This window comes from Pongo pygmaeus, chromosome 10, assembly GCF_028885625.2.
Source record: "Pongo pygmaeus isolate AG05252 chromosome 10, NHGRI_mPonPyg2-v2.0_pri, whole genome shotgun sequence".
Lineage (NCBI taxonomy): Eukaryota > Metazoa > Chordata > Mammalia > Primates > Hominidae > Pongo > Pongo pygmaeus.
Window position 1 is genome coordinate 110,357,369 of NC_072383.2, and position 23,756 is coordinate 110,381,124.

The 23,756-nt window shown below is 47.3% G+C and overlaps 1 protein-coding gene across 1 annotated transcript in view; it reads left to right on the top strand.

Annotated features, from left to right (window-relative positions):
- Positions 1–23,756, top strand: part of ACAD10 (acyl-CoA dehydrogenase family member 10) — a 71,828-nt gene that overhangs the window by 42,293 nt on the left and 5,779 nt on the right. The window contains 10 exon segments of the mRNA XM_054442153.2: positions 421–602; positions 2,272–2,422; positions 6,379–6,524; positions 9,292–9,465; positions 17,079–17,479; positions 18,561–18,701; positions 19,464–19,601; positions 19,710–19,800; positions 20,732–20,887; positions 21,584–21,762. Coding sequence (XP_054298128.1) covers positions 421–602; positions 2,272–2,422; positions 6,379–6,524; positions 9,292–9,465; positions 17,079–17,479; positions 18,561–18,701; positions 19,464–19,601; positions 19,710–19,800; positions 20,732–20,887; positions 21,584–21,762 — 1,759 coding nt within the window.

Genomic DNA, 23,756 nt, shown 5'->3' on the forward strand with positions numbered 1-23,756 from the left:
TTTTAAATAAATAAATGAAAAATAAAAACCTGGTTCGGTATGACTCCAGAGGTCCTTCTCTGAGCCTTGCTGCTTGCTACATTATTACACTTTGAATCCATTTGTGTGGCTTACGCAAATGAACCAGGGAGAAGAGAAAAGCATGCTGTCCAAGAAGCATAGATGGGTGTGCGTGTGTGTGCGTGCACGTGTGTATGTACGTGTGTGTGCATGTATGTGGATCGATCATTGCAAGAGAGGATACTTCTAATGCACTGTGCTTATGTGAAAGGAAAAAGGAAGTATCCAGTGCTCTGGGTCTGAACTCTTCACCAGCTCTCAACCTGTATACCCAGGGACAGTGACAAAGAATAGGGTCATGACTAACGGCCTGCCACATTATGACTCTGATCCCTGAAACCCCTTCTGTGTTCCTCTCAGTGTCATTGGCACCCCCTTCTATGTGATGGAGTACTGCCCAGGTCTTATCTACAAAGACCCTTCCCTGCCAGGGTTGGAGCCCAGCCACAGGCGAGCCATATACACTGCCATGAACACAGTCCTATGCAAAATTCACAGTGTGGATCCTCAGGCTGTGGGGCTTGAAGACTATGGGAAGCAAGGTGAGCAGGAGACCACGTCTCCCATGCTAGTTGTTTCATCGCTAGTGCTTCTGCTTTTAGGATCTGAATTGTTTTGGGTCGTTTTGGGTATTAACACACCAAGCGTAAGGCAGACTTAGCTTCTTCCTTGGAAATCCAGTTAGTTTTAATGGAGGTGTTGCTGACTTAGGCATTTGGGCCTTCAATAAATCCCTTTATGAACTACACAATCTTTCTTCCCTGCAACTTTTTTTTTTTCGTTTTTTCTTTTTTCCCTTAAATATTCTGCTATCCAATTCCCTGCAACTTTTATCTCACTAGACCATTTAAATTTTTTTTCTGATACTGACCAAAGGTATTTAAAATGTATTTTTCTCCGTTTTTTACCCTTTCCCCTAAATATTCTTTTCAACAGGAATATATATATTTTTCGAGATGGCGGTCTCACTATGTTGCCCATGCTGGTCTCAAACTTCTGGGCTCAAGCCATCTCCTATCTCAGCCTCCCAAGTAGTTGGGACTCTGGGCATGTGCCACCGTGTCCAGTTTCAACAGGGATAGTTTTTTTGCTTGTTTGTTTTTTGAGACAGGGTCTCTCTCTGTCGCCTATACTGGAGTGTAGTGGCGTGATCTCAGCTCACTGCAGCCTCAACCTCTTGGGCTCAAGCAATCCTCCCACCTCTCCCTCTTGAGTAGCTGGGACTACAGGTACACACCACCATGCCCAGCTAATTTTTGTATTTTTAGTAGAGACAGCGTTTCGCCATGTTGCCCAGGCTGTACCCGAACTCCCACGCTCAAGTGATTTGGCCTCCCAAAAGTGTTGGGATTACAGGCATGAGCCGCTGCAGCCAGCTCTCATGTAGTTCTTAGCACATGCCAAGAATAGTTCTAAGGGCTTTACATATTTTATTCTCCCAACAGCTCTATGAGGACCATCTCAAGATGAGGAAACTAAAGCATAGAGATGTTAAGTAACCTGCCTGAGATCACACATCTAGAGAACAGCAGAGCTGGGTTTCATAGCCTGGCAGTCTGGCCCCAGGGTTCATGTGCTCAGCTAACCACTGTTGTTTAGCCAAAAAGTGATTTATGAAAGGCTGTTAGGAAGCACACAAGATCTTTTTTTCTGAGACGGAGTTTTGCCCTTGTCACCCAGGCTGGAGTGCGATGGTGCAATCTTGGCTCACTTCAACCTCCACCTCCCGGGTTCAAGCGATTCTCTGTCCTCAGCCTCTCAAGTAGCTGGGATCACAGGCACCCACCACCACACCTGGCTAATTTTTGTATTTTTCAGTAGAGACATGCTTTCACCATGTTGGACAGGCCGGTCTCGAACTCCTGACCTCGTGATCTGCCCGCCTTGGCCTCCCAAAGTGCTGGAATTACAGGTGTGAGCCACGATGCCCGGCCACAAGGTCTTTAAGAGGACCAGAGATCATACTTGGAGACCACACAGCTAGGAACAGCACCCAGACCACACTAATCCAGCCAAACAGCTGGTGACTTCCACCTTGGGCAGCAGGAGCATCATGTGGGAAATTCTCCAGTCATAGGAATGTGTTCAAAGACACTGCACCACCCACTGCAGAGCATGACAAAGGGTTTCACTGCACTGTTTTTTTTTTTTTTCCGCTACTTTCGGAAGTTGCTGAAATTGCACACCATGTTCTAATCCTGTTTCCCGCAGGGGACTATATTCTGCGCCAGGTGCGAACCTGGGTTAAGCAGTATCGAGCTTCCGAAACCAGCACCATCCCAGCCATGGAGAGGCTGATCGAGTGGCTGCCCCTCCATCTTCCCTGTCAGCAGAGGACCACAGTGGTGCACGGGGACTTCAGGTAGATGTGGTGGCAGGGAGAGCTGAAAAATGACAGCAAGGATGCTCCAAGGGGGAATTGAGCAATTGGTATTGGTGCAATTTATAGTCAGGAATTATTCCTATTACAAAGCACCTCTCTGTGTGTGGCCTTTTCAGGCAGGGTTTCTCAGCTCTGGCACCGTGACATGTTGAATTGGATATGTTTTTGTGGTGGGACCTACTGTGCATTGTAGGATGTCAGGCATCATCCCTGGCCTCAACCCACTCGATGCCAGTAGCGCCCCTCCCCACAGAGTGTGACAACCAAAAATCTTCACAGACCTTGTCCAGTGTTCCTAGGGAGGGCAGCATTCCTCTGTTGAGACCCACTGTTTGAAAGTAAGGCAGAGTCTACAGCCATACCACCCTGAGCAGGCCCAATCTCATCTGAAAGTAAGACAGAGTGAGGGTGGCACTCACCTCCCAAGAGGCCTGGGGATGGACATTCTCACTGGGTGTAGTGAAAGGATTGAAAGAGAGTGACAGGGTCTCTGGGGGTATGTGATGAGCCTGTAGCATGGCTAAAATGGGAACTTCAGTATGCCTGGCGTCTGGTGACAGTGTCTAGCTTTATCTTATCATCTCTTGCTGTGAAAACTACCCATTAGGTACTTTTATAGGGTAGTGTTTATAGTGTTTTCTGCTTCGCAGCACCTGGAGATGTGCTTTTGATGCAAGCATGCCTTATTTGACTTGTCTTCTTGCCCATCTGGAGACCCAGGCCTTTTATTAAACAAGGCTAGACAGTGAAGGCTAATTTTAAAGACATTTCCATTTCTTTTTTTTTTTTTAGACAGAGTCTCACTCAGTCGCCCAGGCTGGAGTGCAGTGGCGTGATCTCAGCTCACCGTGTACCCCACCTCCCGGGTTCAAGCGATTCTCCTGCCGCAGCCTCCCAAGCAGCTGGGATTACAGGTGTACACCACCATGTGTGGCTAACTTTTGTATTTTTAGTAATCCAAAAATACAATACATTTTTAGTAATACAAAAATGTGAGATGGGGTTTCATCATGTTGATCAGGCTGGTCTCGAACTCCTGCCCTCAAGTGATCTTCCCACCTTGGCCTCCCAAAGTGCTGGGATTACAGGCGTAAGCCAGCATGCCCAGCCTTAAAGACATTTCTTTGCCTTCCAAATTTGATTGGCCTCTCTTCTTTGGCTTGACCGGTGTCCCTCGCTCCCGGCTTCTTCCGTTAGCCAGCCACCTTTGGGGATCCCCCTGGGTCTGAGAGTGGACAGCTGAGATTTCTTTGTCATGTGGTCATCACGGGAGCTTGAGGAACCTGCCTCTGCGTCAGAGACTGATGGGGCCAAGTGCTTCCCCCACACTGCCTTGAACTCGGTGTGCAGTTGGGCTGTATTTGACCCCCTCCTCCATCTTCTTTCTCCACTTGGGACTCTAGAGCACTTGCCTGACAACACTTTCCTTGCCAGCCATTGCCATGTATTTCCTTTGGCGGGGAAGACCTCAGGTGGCCTTTGTGTCACCAGCCCACAACAGCTGCTCTGTGGACCTTGTCTTTGCTTCTCTTGGCACCTCAATGATCCCCGAATGTGATCAAGTATACAGCAGGCAGGAGATGTCCAGTGCGGTCTGAGCACCCCCTCCCCTAGCTATAGTGAAGTATGATAATCATTTAGGATGTTGCTTCCAGGAAAGGCATCCTCTGATTTTAGAGAGCGTGCTGCTGCTTATTGATCAACACAGTCAGAGATAGTTCTGTCTTTTGATGGATGGAAGAACATTTCTTGCTAGTGGAGTGAATCAGCGGTGGTGGGAGCATAAACTGCTGCAGCTACTTTGAAAAGTAGCAGGCAGTGGCCAGGAACGGTGACTCATGCCTGTAATCCCAGCCTCCCAAGGCCAAAGTGGGCAGATCACTTGAGGTCAGGAGTTTGAGACCAGCCTGGCCAAGATGCCAAAATCCCATGTCTACTAAAAATATAAAAATTACCTGAGTGTGGTGGTGCCCCTGTAATCCCAGCTACTCAGGAGGCTGAGGCAGGAGAATCACTTGAACCTGGGAGGTGGAGGTTGCAGTGAGCCAAGACCGCGCCACTGCACTCCAGCCTGGGTGACAGAGTGAGACTCCGTCTCAAAAACCAACAAAAAAAGAAAACTAATGGGCAGTAACATGGAAGATGGGAATATGCTACAACCCATCGTTTCTTGTAAAGAAGCATCTGCTGCAGCTTTGTACCAAGAGACTCAGGCGAAGATGTTTGTTTTGGTCATGCTTGTAATTATAATACATGATAAATAAAGTGTAGTTCGGCCATATGTTGGAATTCTATTTAGTGGGTAAAATAAACCAATTTGCTGTACATAGGTCATAAGTCTCAAAAAAGATAATCTAAGTAGAAAAAGATTTCAAAAGGGTAATATATCATTTATGAAAATTTAAAAATAATTGAAAGAACACTATATGTGGTATATAGGTACAGGTATAGATAAGAGAAATATAGAAATGTCTGAGACTGATAGATACCAACTTCAGGATAGCAGTAAATCTGTCATTTTTTAAAAATCTGAAGGAAATATAACAAAAAAGCAGGTATAATATCTGTTAAATCTGGAAGATGGACACATGAGTCCTGTCATTATGTCATTCTTTGTATTTTTCTGCATGCTTGATGTTTACTTTTTCTTTTAAATAAAGCATGCATTACAGACAGCCCTGGCAGGAAACAGAAAGCATAAAAGAGGCTATTTGGGGAGAGTTCAATATAGGGTTATAGCATGGTTTAGAGGAACCACTGAAGAACAGCGTGGAGTCCCGGGGCCAGTAACAGTGAGGGGTCAGTCTGACAGGGCAAGCATGTGCTGTGGTTATTGCTACTCTACAACAAACTTTGTCAGAACTGAGTGGCTGTCAACAACGACAGCAGTCATTTTGCTCATGAATGTTTGCAGTCTGGGGACAGGACAGTTATTTCAAAGTAGGGCGGCTGTCGGGCGGGGCTGAATCTTCTGAAGACTTGCTAGCATGCTGGCCGTGGGCAGGGAAGATATGAACAACCGGGCTCCTTGGGCCTCTCTTTCTGTCTCTTTGTGGTTCCCACATGGTCTCTCCAGCATGGCAGCTTCTGGGTAACTGGATTTTGTTGTTGTTGTTGTTTGAGACAGGATCTTGCGCTGTCACCCAGGCTGGAGTGCAGTGGCTATTCATAGGCTGGAACATAACTGACTGCAGCCACCAACTCCTGGGCTCAGTGGTACTCCCGCCTAAGCCTCCTGAGTAGCTGGGACTACAGGCGTGCACTACCATGCTCAGCTAATTTTTAAATTTTTTTTGTAGAAATAGGGTCTTGCTATGTTGCCCGGGCTGGTCTTGAACTCCTGAGCTTAAGCAGTCCTCCCAAAACGTGGGGATTACAGGCATGAGCCATTGCACTCAGCCCTGGACTTCTTACCTGGGGGCTCAGGGCTCCAAAATAGTGTGTTTCAAGAGACAGAGGGCTGGGCAGAAGCTGTATCACGTTTTCTGACCTAGTCTAGCCTCAGGAATCCCTCAGCATCACTTCCACGTGTCTTATATCTGTTAGAAGCAAGATGCTTCACTGGGCCAAGCATTAGACTCTACCTTTTGTGGGAGAAGTGTCAAAGGATTTACAGATCTGTTTCAAAACCATCACAGGGAGGGAGTAATTCCCTGAACCCAGAGAGGCTAGCTCTCTGGGGAGGGCTGCAGAGAAGGAGCCGGGGAAATAAATAACCAGGCCCCTTCCCATCTCCTGCTTTTGATTGGCTGAGTCCAGCCGGAAGCCAGAGGGCAAGGGAGTCCTTGGAGCACACAGCCCAGGGAGCTCAGGTGCCCGGGCACAGAGGGGATGGGAGGGTGGGGAGCCAGCCTGAAGGGCAAATAGACCACGCAGAATCCACCCTAGCCAGCAGTTTTCTTAGTGCTGTCTCTATTCCTCCTGGGACTTTTCAGGCTCGACAACCTGGTGTTTCATCCAGAAAAGCCAGAGGTGCTTGCTGTCCTTGACTGGGAACTTTCTACCTTGGGCGACCCCCTTGCCGATGTGGCCTGCAGCTGCCTGGCTCATTACCTGCCGTCCAGTTTTCCCGTGCTGAGAGGTAGGAACTGCTGCTGGAGGATAGTGGGGGAGCAAGCCAGTTCTCAAAGCATTTGGGAGCACACTCAGCTGAAGTAGTCCGTGGTTGGGCAGGGGAAGTGAAAGTGAGGTCCTGGTGGTTCTGGTGGGAAACATAACTGGAATGCAGTCCTGTCACATTTACGGGAAAGTGGATATAGGATGTGTGTTAATTGAAAGTATGCCTGTATAGGCACCTCTTATGCTTTTACACAGCTAACTTCTATTTAGGGTTTTAAATTAAAAACACATTCATTGTGGCTGGGCGCGGTGGCTCATGCCTGTAATCCCAGCACTTTGGGAGGCCAAGGCGGGCGGATCACAGGAGTTCCAGACCAGCCTGGCCAACATGGTGAAACCCCGTCTCTACTAAAAATACAAAATTAGCTGGACGCGGTGGCGCGCACCTGTAACCCCAGCTACTCGGGAGGCTGAGGCAGGAGAATCGTTTGAACCTGGGAGGTGGAAGTTGCAGTCAGCCGAGATCACGCCATTGCACTCCAGCATGGGCAACAGGGTGAGACTCCATCTCAAAAAATAACAAAAACAAACCACATTTATTGTAAAAATACTAGAGCCCACAGATAGCAACAACAACAAAACAGTTAAAATCATTAGTAGTCCTAGAGATAACCATTTGCTAACATTTCATTATCTATCCGTGTCATCTTTTCTTCTGTGTGTATATGTACATTTCCTAAAACAAAACAAAAATGTAACCTGATCTAATGACATGCTTTTTTTCACTTCGTTGTATACTGTAGACATGTTTTCATGACATTAAGTATTTCTTCTACAGCATAATTTTTAATGAGAGCATATAATTTTATTGTGTAGAATTAAGGGAAGATGGCCAGGTGCAGTGGCTCACGCCTGTAATCCCAGCACTTTGGGAGGCCAAGACGGGCGGATCATGAGGTCAGGAGATCGGGATCATCCTGGCTAACACAGTGAAACCCCATCTCTACTAAAAATACAAAAAAATTAGCTGGGCGTGGTGGTGGGCACCTGTAGTCCCAGCTACTCGGGAGGCTGAGGCAGGAGAATGGCGTGAACCTGGGAGGTGGAGCTTGCAGTGAGCTGAGATGGTGCCACTGCACTCCAGCCTGGGTGACAAAGGGAGACTCTGTCTCAAAAAAAAAAAAAAAAAAGAATTAAGGGAAGACATTTGGGTTAATTCCTATTTAGATATTTAATTTGTTTCCAATTTTTTAATATTAGTTCCCCTACCTCCATGAAAAAAAGGCAGTGAATATCTTTGTAGTAATATATTTGCCTATATATAAGGTATACTCCTAAGATTAATTTCTAGGAATGGAATATACTACATGCTTCTAAATCATGAAAATGTCACAAATGGAGGAAATAAGTGAATTTTTTTTTTTTTTTTTTGAGACAGAGTCTCGCTCTGTTGCCCAGGCTGGAGTGCAGTGGTGCCATCTCGGCTCACTGCAAGCTCCACCTCCTGGGTTCACACCATTCTCCTGCCTCAGCCTCCCAAGTAGCTGGGACTACAGGCACCCGCCACCATGCCTGGCTAACTTTTTGTTTTTGTAGTAGACATGGGTTTTCACCGTGTTAGCCAGGATGGTCTCTATCTCCTGACCTCATGATCCACCCTCCTTGGCCTCCCAAAGTGCTAGGATTACAGGTGTGAGCCACTGCGCCTGGCCTGTGAAATTGTTTTATTTACTATAATTATCATTTTCATAATTTGGTGAGATCTTTTTGTTTATTTTTATATTTATTTATTTGTTTATTTGTTTGTTTATTTTTGAGATGGAGTCTCACTCTGTCACTCGTTTATTTATTTTTGAGATGGAGTCCCGCTCTATCGCCCAGGCTGGACCACAGTGGCACAGTCTCGGCTCACTGCAACCTCTGCCTCCCAGGTTCAAGCGATTCTCCGGCCTCAGCCTCCTGAGTAGCTGGGATTACAGGCGTGTGCCACAACGCCTAGCTAATTTTTGTATTTTTAGTAGAGACAGGGACTTCACCATGTTGGCCAGGCTTGTGTCGACCTCCTGACCTCAAGTGATCTGCCCTCCTCAGCCTCCTAAAGTGCTGGGATTAGAGGCATGAGCCACTGCGCCCAGCCAGTTGTTTATTTTTTAATTTTTTTGAGATGGAGTCTCACCCTGTCACCCAGGCTGGAGTGTGGTGGTATAATCTCAGCTCACCGCAACCTCTGCCTCTTGGATTCATGCAATTGTCCTGTCTCAGCCTCCCTCTCAGGTAGCTGGGATTATAGGCGCACACCACCATGCCTGGCTAATTTTTGTATTTTTAGTAGAGACAGGGTTTCACCAGTTTGTTCAGGCCGGTCTTGAACTCCTGACCTCAGGTGATCCACCTAACTCGGCCTCCCAAAGTGCTGAGATTACAGGCGTCAGCCACTGTGCTCAGCCTGAGATCGCTCTTTCCACATCATTTTTGATCAAATGACTGGTTGAAGATAATATGCATCCACCCTTAACTGTGGCCAGATGGAATTGGAAGCTCCCATTCCTTCCTTTACTGCCAATCAAGTCTGAAACCTGTAAGAGCCAATTTGTGAATAATGACTTCATGCCTGGATCCCCAGCCATCTAAGGGAGCAAGAGCCAATGCAGGAATAAGCTAACCCCTGGAATTGGTCGTGAAACTAATTTGCAAGGGACATGGCGATTTTCAGAATTTAAATATTTGCCAGCCACAGGGGCGTGTCACGTCAGTGACTATCCCCATGAATGGCCCTGTCTTTCTCACAGGTTTTAATGACTGTGACTTGACACAGCTGGGAATCCCTGCTGCAGAGGAGTATTTCAGGATGTACTGCCTCCAAATGGGGCTCCCTCCCACTGAGAACTGGAACTTCTATATGGCTTTTTCCTTTTTCCGTGTGGCTGCAGTCCTACAGGGAGTCTACAAGCAATCACTCACAGGTAATGGGATGGCTGCCCTGAAGAGCTGCTGGGGGGTGAGTCACAGTGAGGACCGTGCCTCCACTTGGAAACCCTCTCAGGGCCACAGAGGCTTTGGAGAGACCGGTTTGGCCAGGATTCTCTGAGATTCAGTTAATCTAACCATTTGTCCATAAATATTTTCTTTACAATATTTATTTATTATTTGTTGTTGAGACAGGTCTTGCTTTGTCACCCTGGCTGGAGTCCAGTGGTGCGATCCTGGCTCACTGTAATATCTACCTTCTGGGTTCAAGCGATTCTCCTGCCTCAGCCTCCAGAGTAGCTGGGACTACAGGCCTACGCCACCATGCCTGGCTAATTTTTTTTTGTATTTTTAGTAGAGATGAAGTTTCACCATGTTAGCCAAGCTGGTCTCGAACTCCGGGCCTCAAGTGATCCGTCTGCCTTGGCCTCCCAAAGTGCTGGGATTACAGATGTGAGCCACCATGCCCAGGGTCTTTACAATATTTAAACTTGTTTTTTAATTATTAAAGTAATGCACAAAGAAATTTTTCCAGTTAAAGCATTCATGCACATGATCAAAATTTGGTCATATAGAATTATGTAAAATTGTATCTCACCCTTTTCAACACCATTCCTCAAAGATAAATGTTACTGTTAAGAGTTTCCTGGGCCCTCCAGTTTTTCTGTTTATCTATCTTCTCTCTCTCCTCCTACTTTTACACAAATGTGATCATCCTACGTGTATTTTTCGGAACTTTGATTTTAAAATTTTGTAAGCTTAAGAATTTCTGTGAAATATGTGTGTGGCCATTTGCATATTTAACAACTATATGAGGCAAATTTCTTGTTTTGTGTGTGTGTGTGTGTATGTGTATGTGTGTATGTGTATGTGTGTTGAGACAGTTTCTCACTCCGTCGCCCAGGCTAGAGTGCAGTGGTGCGATCTTGGCTCACTGCAACCTCCACCTCACCAGCTCAAGCAATTCTCATGCCTCAGCCTCCCAAGAAGCTGGGATTATAGACACATGCCACTATACCCGGGTCATTTTTTTTTGTTTTTAGTAGAGACGGGGTTTTGCCATGTTGGCCAGGCTGGTCTCGAACTCCTGACCTCAGATGATCCATCCACCTCGGCCTCCCAAAGTGCTGGGATTACAGGCATGAGCCACTGAGCCCGGCCATCCCCCAAGTCTTTAGGTAAAACCGTTGTGGTCTTTGACAACTTCCTTGCTTGCTGGTATGATGAAATGTTCCAGGTTCATCTTGGCTATCCAGCCTACCCAACATGGTGAAACTGTGTCTCTACTAAAAATACAAAAATTAGCCGGGCGTGGTGGCGGGTGCCTGTAATCCCAGCTACTTGGGAGACTGAGGCAGGAGACTCACTTGAACCTGGGACGGGGAGGTTGCAGTGAGCCGAGATCGTGCCACTACACTCCAGCCTGGGCGACAAGAATGAGACTCTGTCTCAAAAAAAAAAAAAGACTTGGGAGCCAACCTGAACGGGCTCCCACTTGCTAACAATAGGAAACTTTGGGCATCACCAAGGATGATAGCTGAAATGGATGAAACGCATCAGGTATGTTTAAATCCATGAGTAGTAGCCGGGCATGGTGGCTCAGGCCTGTAATCCCAGCATTTTGGGAGGCCAAGGTGAGCAGATCACTTGAGGTCAGGGATTCGAGACCAGCCTGGCCAACATGGTGAAACCCCATCTCTACTAAAAATACAAAAATTAGCCAGGTGTGATGGCGGGTGCCTAAAATCCCAGCTACTCAGGGGACTGAGGCAGGAGAGAGAATCACTTGAACCCAGGGGGCAGAGGTTGCAGTGAGCTGAGATTGCGCCCGTGCACTGCAGCCTGGGTGACTGAGCAAGACACTGTCCCCCCCAAAAAATAAAAATTAAATAAATAAGTAAGTCCATGAGTAGTGATACAAAAACAAAGAGACAGAGTCTCATTGATGACCTCAGAGGATGCCAGGAAAGCAACTTATTATTCTGAAAATTGGAAAATGGGGTGGGGGGGTGGGGAATCAAGCATTTGTCCTGTCTTTCCTGTACAAATGATACTGCAGGCTATCCAAATAATCAATGAGGGAATGTTTCTCTCTAGAGAAGTATCCTGGACAGAATAATATAGAATTTGCATATCACCAATTTGCAACTGCTAATGCATTAATGGATGTGGGCAATAAGCTTCAATGAAAGCCAACACCACTGAGAGACAGACAGCCAGACATTATGTACCTCCTGATGCTTCCCTCAAAAGTCACACCGACTCTGCCCAGGTCTCCAGTGCTAGTTGCCAACTCATGGGAAACACAGGGTTCAGAGGGACATGTTCAGCAGCACCCTGGGCACAGCACTCACAAAATCCAGATTCTGGAAAACATCACAGGGCAAACAACTCAGTTTCTTCAAACACGTACATTTCAAGGGGAGGAAAAGGGTGAAAAAGGAACCTGTAGATTGAGAGAGACTTAAAAGAAACATTAGGCTGGGCGTGGTGGCTTACGCCTGTAATCCCAGCACTGTGGGAGGCCAAGGTGGGTGGATCACCTGAGGTCAGGAGTTTGAGACCAGCCTGGCCAACATGGGGAAACCCCGTCTCTACTAAAAAATATAAAAATTAGCCAGGCCTGGTGGCGGGCACCTGTAATCCCAGCTACTCGGGAGGCTGAGATAGGAGAATTGCTTGAACCCAGGAGGCAGAGGTTGCAGCGAGCCGTGATTGCATCACTGCAGTCTAGCCTGGGCAGCAAAGTGAGACTGTCTCAGAAAAAAAAAAGGGGGGAGAGACTTAAAAGATACATTAGCCAGTTACAGTGTTGGGACCTTATTTGGATCCTTTCTTGAACAAATTATTTGGAAAAAATTTTGATGATAGTCAGTGAAACTTGAATTCTGAGTGGATAGTCGATGATATGAAGAAGTTACAGTTAACGATTTTTTAAGGGTGATAATAGTATTGTGGGTTTTTTAAAAAGTACTTGTCTTTAGAGTTTTGAAAGAATCCTAGATGAGATATTTGGGATTTACTCCAAAAAATCCAGGACAGTGGGAGTGGGGATGGCAGGGAATGAAACCAGACTGGGCCGGCGTCGATCATTGCGGAAGGCGAGCGGTAGAACCCGTAGGCTCATTATTCTCTCCTCTCTACTCCTGTGTGTCTTTGAAATTTTCCAAAAGGAGGCCAGTCGTGATGGCTCACGCCGGTAATCCTGGCACATTGGGAGGCCGAAGTAGGTGGATCACCTGAGGTCAGGAGTTTGAGACCAGCCTGGCCAACATGGTGAAACCCCGTCTCCACTAAAAATACAAAAATTGCCCGGGTGTGGTGATGCCGCCTATAATCCCAGCTACATGGGAGGCTGAGGCAGGAGAATCACTTGAACCCAGGAGGCAGAGGTTGCAGTGAGCAGAGATCGTGCCACTACACTCCAGCCTGGGTGACAGAGCAAGACTCCGTCTCAAAAAAAAAAAAAAAAGCCGGGTGCGGTGGCTCATGCCTGTAATCCCAGCACTTTGAGAGGCCGAGGTGGGGGGATCACGAGGTCAGGAGATCAAGACCATCCTGGCCAACATGATGAAACCCCGTCTCTACTAAAAATACAAAAATTAGCTGGGCTTGGTGCCGTGTGCCTGTAATCCCAGCTACTACATGCCTGTAATCCCAGCTACTAGGGAGGCTGAGGCAGATGAATAGCTTGAACCAGGGAGTCAGAGGTTGCAGTGAGCCGAGATTGCGCCACTGTTCACTCCAGCCTGGTGATAGAGTGAGACTCCATCTCAAAAAAAAGAAAAAAGAAAAAGAAATTTTCCAAAAGCAAAACTTAAAAGGCAAGGAGAAAGAAGGAGAAAGGAATTCATCATGAGGTTTGCTAGTGCTGAGGGAGTGTTTAGCTTTGCAGTCAGTGACACCCCAAGCTTGCTGGCAGCCTGTGTTCTCAGCCAGGTTGCCAGAGTCTTCTGAGAGAAGCAGTTGCAGTAGGGGAATTGATCATTCATTCCCAAGTATATGAGCCTCTACTAAAAGCCAGCACTGTGCTAGGTGGTCCTGGAGATACACAGTCATGAGGAAAACTGTCCAGAGAAAAGCCAGTACCCAGAGAATTTCTAGTTTAACTGTACCTCGTCTGATAAGCAGGGGATGCTGGAAGCAGGAATTTCTGGAAACAATATTTTCGCTCTTTTGGGAAAATACAGTATCAGCTGTAAGCCACTATTTCCCATTTTTTTTATGGTTTTCCAATAAACACTAACCAGAAATATTTACTTAAACAGAATGGCGGCTCAGTCCTTATGGTGATGAATAGGCCTGGTCGCCTCTGACATTTCCTAGCCGGCTGCCAAATTCTCTCCCTGCTCTGCTCCAGTGACCTGGGAAAAACTTAATAGACTGCCCATTTTAGAGTCTTCACACTAAGTGTCCTCAGCCTGTCTCTCAGGAAGCCCTTTGACATGTTTTTAAGATCCCGTGAGCCATTGTCGTGGCTTCTGGTTTCTCTCGGCCCAGAGCTAAAACACCCCACCTGTTTGCCACCAGACAGAAAAATGTCTGTTTATTCAGGCCTTTATTCCTCTTATCTTACTGTGCACTCCTTTCCCTCCCTCTGGGAAGCCAGCCAGACACACTGAGGAAATGGCTTAGTTTTCTCATATAAAAACAACAAAATCCATTTTTTGAAAGAATAATATAAAAACGTATGATGAATGGGGAAAAAACCAACTATACAAATATAAATATTACTTCTATACATGTGTCTTCTACAATTAGCTTTAAAATCATTTTTGTTTGAACAGCTGAGATATTTGGTACTGGCCAGGAAAAGTGGAGCTTAGAGAAGGGGTATCTGTTTCCAAGACATTCTCTGTATGGTGTCATTTACAAAAGAGCTCAAATCAGCATTAGATTGGGAAGGGGATGAGAGAGACCAGAGCCCAGTGAGCAGAAGATTAACAGTATGTACCTGCCCAGCCCATGTGTCCTTCTCCTTCCTTAATAAGTGGGTGCAGAAATTAGATTTCTGGTAGATGGCCACTGAAATTCTATCAAGTGCTTATGACTGCAACTTACGTGGACACCAGTGATGTGGTCTCTTCTGCTGGAACTACATTTGGAAAATATACCAGAAGCAATAGGTCTAAATCAATCCAAGCTTATACAAGTGACTTTTTCAGAGACAAAGTAGCAGTCTCAGAGTGGGAGCCAACTAAATAGAAGAAAATTAAGAATACACCTCTTACTCTGTTAGAAGAAGAAAATCCTTATGAATAATAAGGAACATAAGGGAGTATCTTTCCCTTCAATGTGCTGTGTGCAGTCTGAGGAATAAAGAATAAGCCCCTACTGTGTGTCTGCAGGGAAGGGGCTATCTGGTTTCTGACTGACTTCCCTGGGTTAGGTTCATACCTAGCACCCAGAAGGTCCTCAGTAGAGACCTGTTGAGGTCCAGTGGGCTAACTCTCTGCAGGGTAGCAAAGAATTTGCTCTGAGTTTGTTCCTAACTCTGTAAGGAATAGTTTAAACTATCTTTAACACCAAAGCTGCATGAAAATGGCTGTCTCAGCTGGGCATGGTGGCTCATGCCTGTAATCCCAGCAGTTTGGTAGACTGAGACAGGAGGATTGTTTGAGGCCAGAAGTTCGAGACCAGTTTGGGCAACATAGTAAGGCCCCATCTCTTATTTAAAAATAAATAAAATATTTATTTTTTGAGACGGAATTTTGCTCTTGTCACCCAGGCTGCAGTGCAATGGCATGATCTCGGCCCACTGCAACTTCCACCTCCTGGGTTCAAGCGATTCTCCTGCCTCAGCCTCCCCAGTAGCTAAGATTACAGGCGTGCATCACCACACCTGGCTAAATTTTGTACTTTTAGTAGAGACAGGGTTTCACCATGTTGCCCAGGCTGGTCTCAAACTCCTGACCTCCAGAAATCCACCCGCCTCGGCCTCCCAAAGTGCTGGGGTTACAGGCGTGAGCCAGTGCACCCAGCCTAAAATGAAATCATTTTAAAAAAGAAAATGGCTGTCTCTTGAGAACTATCAATTTATCCATTTATTGGGTACAGTCTCTTGGGGACATGGAAGTGCTAGAAATAATCCAGGAGAGCTGGCTGTGAAAAAGTTCACTGTGAGGAGACATTGTACACATAGCAGTCTGGATGTGTCTCAGATGCAGGGCTCTGAGTGATGGAGGCCATACTGAAAAGGCCACGTGCTGAGTGACATATGTATTTATGGGACATCCTGGAAGAGACAGACTACAGGAACAGAGATCAGTGGGTGCTGGGGATCGGGGCGGCAGGAGTTGAGTACAAAAGGACACTGGGGAAATTTCCAGATGATGGAAATATTCTGTATCTTTTTTTTTTTTGAAATGGAGTCTCGCTCTGTTGCCCAGGCAACCTCCACCTCTCGGGTTCAAGTGATTCTCCTACCTCAGGCTCCCAAGTAGCTGGGACTATAGGCATGTGCCACCATGCCTGGCTAATTTTTGTATTTTTGGTAGAGACAGGTTTCACCGTGTTGCCCAGGCTGGTCTCGAACTCCTGACCTCCAGTGATCCACCTGCCTCAGCCTCCAAAGTGCTGAGATTACAGGTGTGAGCCATTGCGCCTGGCCGAAGTATTCTGTATCTTGATGGCAATGGTAGTTACCCAACTATGGGTTTGTTAAGACTCTACATTAAGGAGGTGTATGTACACCACACCTTAATTTTTTTATTTTTATTTATTTATTTTTTTTGAGATGAGTGCCTCACTCTGTCACCCAGGCTGGAGTGCAACGGCACGATCTCGGCTCACTGCAGCCTCTGCCTCCCAGGTTCAAGCGATTCTCCTGCCTTAGCCTCCTGAGTAGCTGAGATTACAGGCACACACCACAATGCCTGGCTAATTTTTGTATTTTTAGTAGAGATGCGGTTTCTCCATGTTGGCCAGGCTGGTCTTGAACTCCCGACCTCAAGTGATCCGCCCACCTCAGCCTCCCAAAGTGCTGAGATTACAGGTGTGAGCCACCGCACCTGGCCACCTTAATTTTTTTATTGGGGAAAAATGTGTTTGTAAAAAAAGTCTTGATGCACATTTTACAAGAAGAAAGAGACACTGTGAGAGCCAAATAGTGAGTTGAGTGATGCTGGTGTTGATTCCATCCAGAGACAGTGGTGTCTAGAAATTGGCTCTTCCTTTAGTCAGTTGTGGCATTGCTGTTATCAATTTTGTAGCAAGGGTAGTCTAGGATGCAGGACTTCTTATAGCCCACTGGCAATGGCAGAGGTGATCTGGGGTGTTACTGATTAAATGTAGTCTTTTAGGAAAGCAGGGATCAAGAGCAGAGAGCAGGCAGACCTAAGTTGGACTCTGGCCCCAGCCCCCTAACTTCCAGCTCGTCCAAGTCATCTCCTTCTCTAAGACTCAGTTTTCTTGCCTGCAAAGTACAGGTGAAAGCAGTTGTATTGCTTTGGGGATTCAGTGAGCTATAGTGGCTCTTAGCACAGTGTTTGGTACTTAGCAAGTGCTCAGCAAATGGCAATAGCTGCTGAAGTGACAGTGTCATCACATGTTAACATCCCTATGATGGGTCGTGTGGGAGTAATCACTGTTTTTCTTTGATTCTGCTTAGGGCAAGCAAGCTCCACATGTGCGGAACAAACTGGAAAGCTGACCGAATTTGTGTCTAACCTGGCGTGGGATTTCGCAGTCAAAGAAGGGTTCCGGGTTTTCAAAGAGATGCCCTTCAAAAATCCGTTAACAAGGTCCTGCCACACGTGGGCCAGGCCCCAGTCCCAGTGGTGCCCCACAGGCACCAGGAGTTATAGCTCCGTTCCAGAAGCTTCCCCAGCTCATACCTCAAGGGGAGGTCTGGTTATCTCTCCAGCGAGCCTCTCTCCACCTGTCAGAGAGCTGTATCACCGGCTGAAGCACTTCATGGAGCAATGTGTGTACCCTGCAGAGCCAGAGCTGCAGAGTCACCAGGCCTCAGCAGCCAGGTGGAGCCCCTCCCCACTGATCGAAGACCTCAAGGTAAAGCAGCCATGGTGAGGTGGCAAGACCCCAATACCATGGCATACCCTCCCCGACCCCACCGGGCTCACCTAAACCATCCCAGGCCGTGAAGATACAGGAGCGCCGAGTTGAATGATCTTTGCTTCCATCGTCTCAGAAAGAGCCAGCTCTTCATGACTCAGTTTCCATCTCTTGCTCTTGCTGTGTCTGTGTCACAGGCAAATGGCTCAGGTGTGACTGCACAGCCCAGGCAGTGGAATGCTTGGCCTTAGAAAGCCAGGGCAGGTTGGGCCTATCTCATGCGTATTTGAATTATGTAAATTTGAAACAGTGCTGTATCAGCTAATAAATCTCTCTCTAGAGAACCCGTAATATCACAGCTAGAGGGCCAAATCCACTGTGAGCTGAGTTTCTGTGTTGTCTCCCAGTGCTGTTACTTCAGCAGATAAACAGAAACACCTGCTGTTCTTATCACATGAACCTTGGATTGTGTTAGTTTTGAAATTACTTGAGATCTTCAGGAGCATAATGCAATCATCATCTACTTTTCTTTTTTTCTCTTTTTTTTTTGAGACGGAGTCTTGCTCTGTGCAACTTCCGCCTCCCAGGTTCAAGCGATTCTCCTGCCTCAGCCTCCCGAGTAACTGGGATTACAGGCACATGCCACCATGCCCAGCTAATTTTTGTATTTTTAGTAGAGATGGGGTTTCACCATGTTGTTCAGGCTGGTCTTGAACTCCTGAGCTTGTGATCCGCCCGCCTTGGCCTCCCAAAGTGCTGGGATTACAGGCATGAGCCACCATCTTTTTTTTTTGAGACAGGGTCTTACTTTGTCACCCAGGGTGGAGTGCAGTGGTGTGATCATAGCTCACTGCCGTCTCAACCTCCTGGGCTCATGTGATCCTCCCACCTCAGCCTCCTGTGTAGCTGGGACCACAGGCACAGCCACCATGCCCAGCTTCTCATATCATTTTTTTGGGGCACATGTGCATGTTTGGTTATCTGCCTTGTTTCCTCCAATCTCTTTCATTGTTTTCCACAGTTCAAAATAAAATGAAATCTTCCACTGTGGTTTCCTGACTTATTTTCCCCATGATAGGAGAAAGCCAAAGCTGAAGGACTTTGGAACCTTTTCCTACCCTTAGAGGCTGATCCCGAGAAAAAATACGGAGCAGGACTGACCAATGTGGAATATGCACATCTGTCTGAGCTCATGGGCATGTCCCTGTATGCCCCCGAGGTACCTTCTTTAAAGTTTTCCTCAGTGTGTGGGAACATCCTGATCTTCATAAGAACTCAATCCTAAACAGATAAACCAGATTCAGAAGCACCAGCATGAACTTGAACTTTTTTTTTTTTTTTGAGATGGAGTCTCGCTCTGTCACCCAGGCTGGAGTGTAGTGGCGCAATCTTGGCTCACTGCAACCCCTGCCTCCTGGGTTTAAGTGGTTCTCCTGCCTCAGCTTCCCAAGTAGCTGGGACTACAGGCATGTGCCACCACACCTGGCTAATTTTTGTATTTTTAGTAGATACAGGGTTTTACCATGTTGGCCAGACTGGTCTCAAACTCCTGACCTCAGGTGATCCACCTACCTCGGCCTCCCAAAGTGCTGGGATTACAGGCGTGAGCCACCATGCCCATCCAATTTGAAGCTTGAAATATTGACGTGAGAAGGCCAGGCATGGTGGCTCACACCTATAATCCCTTTGGAGGCCGAAGTGTGGGGGATCACTTGAGGCCAGGAGTTCGACACCAGCCTGTGCAACATAGTGAGACCCTGTATGTACAGAAAAATAAAAAATTAGTCGGGTGTGGTGGTGCATACCTGTAGTCCCAGCTGCTCGGGAAGCTGAGGCACGGGAGGATGGCTTGAGCTGAGGAAGTCGAGGCTGCAGTGAGCCATGATCGCGCCACGATACTCCAGCCTGGGTGACAGAGCTTGACTCTGTTTTTTTTAGAAGAGGACATGACAGTCATGGTCATGCTCCTTTTCCTTCTCAGGTATGTAACTGCTCTGCGCCTGACACGGGCAACATGGAGCTGCTGGTGAGGTATGGCACCGAAGCACAGAAGGCTCGCTGGCTGATTCCTCTGCTGGAGGGGAAAGTCCGCTCCTGTTTTGCTATGACTGAGCCCCAGGTACCTCGCCTGGGCTGCCACCCACTTGCCTGGCCCTGTTGTTGTCGGCCCCGCAGGGAACACGGGCTGTCTGCCGGTGGCTCTGACTGGAATGTGCTCCCCACTCAGGTTGCCTCTTCAGATGCCACCAACATTGAGGCTTCCATCAGAGAGGAGGACAGCTTCTATGTCATAAACGGTCACAAATGGTGGATCACAGGTATTTGGCCTAAAATGCACTTTTCAAATGCACATCAGGGAGTCTGTACTGATAGGCGTGTCTCTCAATGCCTGGGAGGAGCCTCTGCTTTTTCAAGTTGACACAAAGGAGATTCTGTCACTTAGCGCCCCCAGCAGAGGCAGCTGGGAGAATAGGAGGGTACTCCGTGGAGCAAGCTGTTCTCAGAGGTGGCACTTCACAGGGCAGGGACGTCCCCCGGTGCCCACACATAGACGGATGCCTCCCTGCACATGTGACCCCAGGAATCTCTCCACTTCTTGCTGTTAATTCTGCCTTGGGCAGCTCCCCTTCCTTGGTGGCTTCCTGGCTTCTCGATCAGGTGTGTTACATCCTAAGGGCTAATGACAATCCTGACTTTTAGGGAGTGTCCGGTGTTACTTCTGCAGGGCCCCTACAAGTAGCCGTGGAGCTTACCTCCCAGAGCCCATACCTCCCTGGACATTAAGAATGAGCATCCCCATTTTGCAGAGGAGGAAACCGCACTTAGACTTAGGTCCCTTGCCTGGGGTATGAGCCCCCAGCCGGCAAGTAGAGAACCCAGAGTCAAAGGTTCACCTGATTCCAAGGCCCGGGCCCAGAGCCGTTATGTGTGCACCACCTGTGGGAGCCGAGCCAGCTGTCAGGGATCAAGTAGCAGTTTTCATCCTCTTGTCTCTAAATTATATTTTCTACTCTATGTGATGCTTTTAAAAACTTGCTCTTATGATGTTGGATTCATTCCTCACTGGGACAAAACCCAATTTGCTCTTATTTCTGGTCAGCAGTCTGCAGATGCTCATCTGATTACATGGAGCCTTAAAGAGCTCTGTCTGCTTCCTCACTGTGCCTTTCTTGGGCCAGGACCACGTGTGTAGAGATTTGATGGCCCTGGTGTCAGATGATGGGGTCTGTCTGTCTCCTTTCCCGGCAGGCATCCTGGATCCTCGTTGCCAACTCTGTGTGTTTATGGGAAAAACAGACCCACATGCACCAAGACACCGGCAGCAGTCTGTGCTCTTGGTTCCCATGGATACCCCAGGGATAAAAATCCAGCCTCTGACAGTGTATGGACTGGAAGATGCACCAGGTGAGACCTCCAGAGGCGGGTCACCCCTGGATGTGGGTCTGGTCCCCAGGAAACACCATTGAGGAGCCCCTGCTTTTGTTCAGGACTTGCCACATCCCACGTCTGAGGGTATGATGACATTTGGAGTCACATGCTCCTGCATTTCATTTCCATACATGAATATCAACCATGCAGGCGGATTTCAGACAGGCATTTATGCATTTTTTCCCTCTTCTAAACTTAGAAGGTATTCAGGAGTCTGTGACACAAGAAGCCTTGCAGGGCAGAGGCAGGAAGTGGACCCCAAACCTAGTCTTCCAGACCCCAGTGTGAACAGCTGACCTCTAGGCCACAGCCCTGGTTTGGTCCGCTCCAAGTTTGGTTCTCTGCTAATGGTGTTCACATTTTTACTTTCAGTGTTTTCATAGGATCACTACATTGTCACAAACCACTAGGAGCTTCAGCTTAAGGTGGCATTATTATGTTTTTATAAAAGGAATCACAGAATAGTCATTTGCCATTATAAATCAGTGATTCATTTTCTGTGTTTAACAGGCTCTTTTCTGCCATCCTTTTTCCTTTAACCATGTCCCAGTAAGACGGCTAAATAAAAGGCAGGGACATTGCCAGCAGATAACCCAGACTGAGGTGAGGAATAAACACATCCAGGGGAAATGACTATGGCAATTGCTCATGGTGATCGTTTGGGTCTTTCAGGTGGCCATGGTGAAGTCCGATTTGAGCACTTGCGTGTGCCCAAAGAGAACATGGTCCTGGGCCCTGGCCGAGGCTTTGAGATCGCCCAGGGCAGACTGGGCCCCGGCAGGATCCATCACTGCATGAGGCTGATCGGGTTCTCAGAGAGGGCCCTGGCACTCATGAAGGCCCACATGAGTGCTTCCCCCCGCGCCCAGCACTGACTCAGAACCACCACCTTCTGCTTTGCTGTCGGACTTCAATTCCTACCTGTTTTCTGAGTGCAGTCCTAGCAGGTGAAGCAAGGTGATGTCTTTGCCAAGAAGTTGCGTTCCTGTCTTTGCTTCGCATCTGCTACTTTGCTGCAGTTTGGATTCAGAGCAGAATGGACCCCACTCTATTGAGGTGACCTGAAGGGAAAGGCCAGGCTCTGTAGCAGCAGAGGGCAAGGTTCCAAGGTGTAAAGGTCATGCTGCTAGCACATTATTAAAAATCAGTCTGGGTGCAGTGGCTCATGGCTATAATCCCAGTACTTTGGGAGGTCTAGGTAGGAGGGTTGCTTGAAGCCAAGCATTTGAGACCAGCCTAGGTGAGAAAGAGAGACTCAGTCTCTACAAAAAAAAAAAATTTTTTTTTTTTTTGAGATGGAGTCTTGCTCTGTCACCAGGCTGGAGTGCAGTGGTGTGATCTCGGCTCACTGCACCCTCCACCTCCCGGGTTCAAGCAATTCTCCTGCCTTAGCCTCCCAAGTAGCTGGGAATACAGGCGCCCGCCACCACGCCCAGCTAATTTTTGTATTTTTAGTAGAGACGAGGTTTCACCATGTTGGCCAGGATGGTCTCGATCTCTTGACCTTGTGATCTGCCCGCCTCGGCCTCCCAAAGTGCTGGGATTACAGGCGTGAGCCACTGTGCCCGGCAAAAAAAAAAGTTGTTTGTTTTTTTTTTTTTTGAGACGGAATCTCACTCTGTTGCCCAGGCTGGAGTGCAGTGGTGCGATCTTGGCTCACTGCAACCTCGGCCTACCAGGTTCACACCATTCTCTTGCCTCAGCCTCCCAAGTAGCTGGGACTACAGGCACCCGCCACCATGCCTGGCTAATTTTTTGTATTTTTAGTAGAGACGGGGTTTCACTGTGTTAGCCAGGATGGTTTCGATCTCACCGTGTTAGCCAGGATGGTTTCGATCTCACCGTGTTAGCCAGGATGGTCTCAAACTCCTGACCTCATGATCCGCCCACCTCGGCCTCCCAATGTGCTGGGATTACAGGCGTGAGCCACTGTGCCTGGCCAAAAAGAAAAAGTTTTAAGTGCCAGGCATGGTGGCATGTGTCTCTAGTCCCAGCTACTCAGAAGGCTGAGTTAGAAGGATCGTTTGAACCCAGGAGTTTAGGGCTGCAGTGAGCAGTCATCACACCACTGCACTCCAGCCTGGGTGACAGAGTGAGACCCTGTCTCTTTAAAAATAAATAAATAAATAAAAATCAGACACCAGGGAGATCCCATGTTGCCTGTTTTTGTCCCTAGGTTTCCATCATCTGGCCTGTACCACCCTCCTCCACAGCACTTCCAGAAAACTTTATTCTGCCATGACCCCACCACCCCGAAAGTTTAGAAACCTAGGATAAAAGACAGCTGCTTCCAGGACAGGAATTCAAATTGGTGATTATCGATTTCAGAAATCGACGCAAACCCTGAGACCAAAACCAGTGTCTCACAAGAACTGCTACTGAAAGAATAGAGGCAGTCTGAATTTTTGATTACTGAGAAAACCTGTGATTACACCCTCTTGAGTTAAGACTGACCAGTTATTTTTTCTTTCTAAGTAAAACGCTCCTGTCTGTGGACTCAGTTATGGTGCTTCAGCCCCACGTGGAATTAAATTCAGCGTTCTGGCAGAATAATTGGACTGAATGAGTCAGACAGAAGTCTCCAGAAAGTGCATAGCATGAACATGGCACCTCCACTGAGGACTTGGTTGGAGTAATTAGGACTCTACAAAAGATTTGCTACAAGGAGGTTCATAACAGTGCTCATTCAAATAGCAACATTCTGAACAACCTATAAGGCTAACAATGACTGTTGGCCAAATAAAACACAAGATGTCATACAGTGAGACTTTAAATGATGCTGTGGAAATCTATTCCTTAACATGGAGAAATTGCTCACTATATACACTTAAATTTTAAAAAAAAG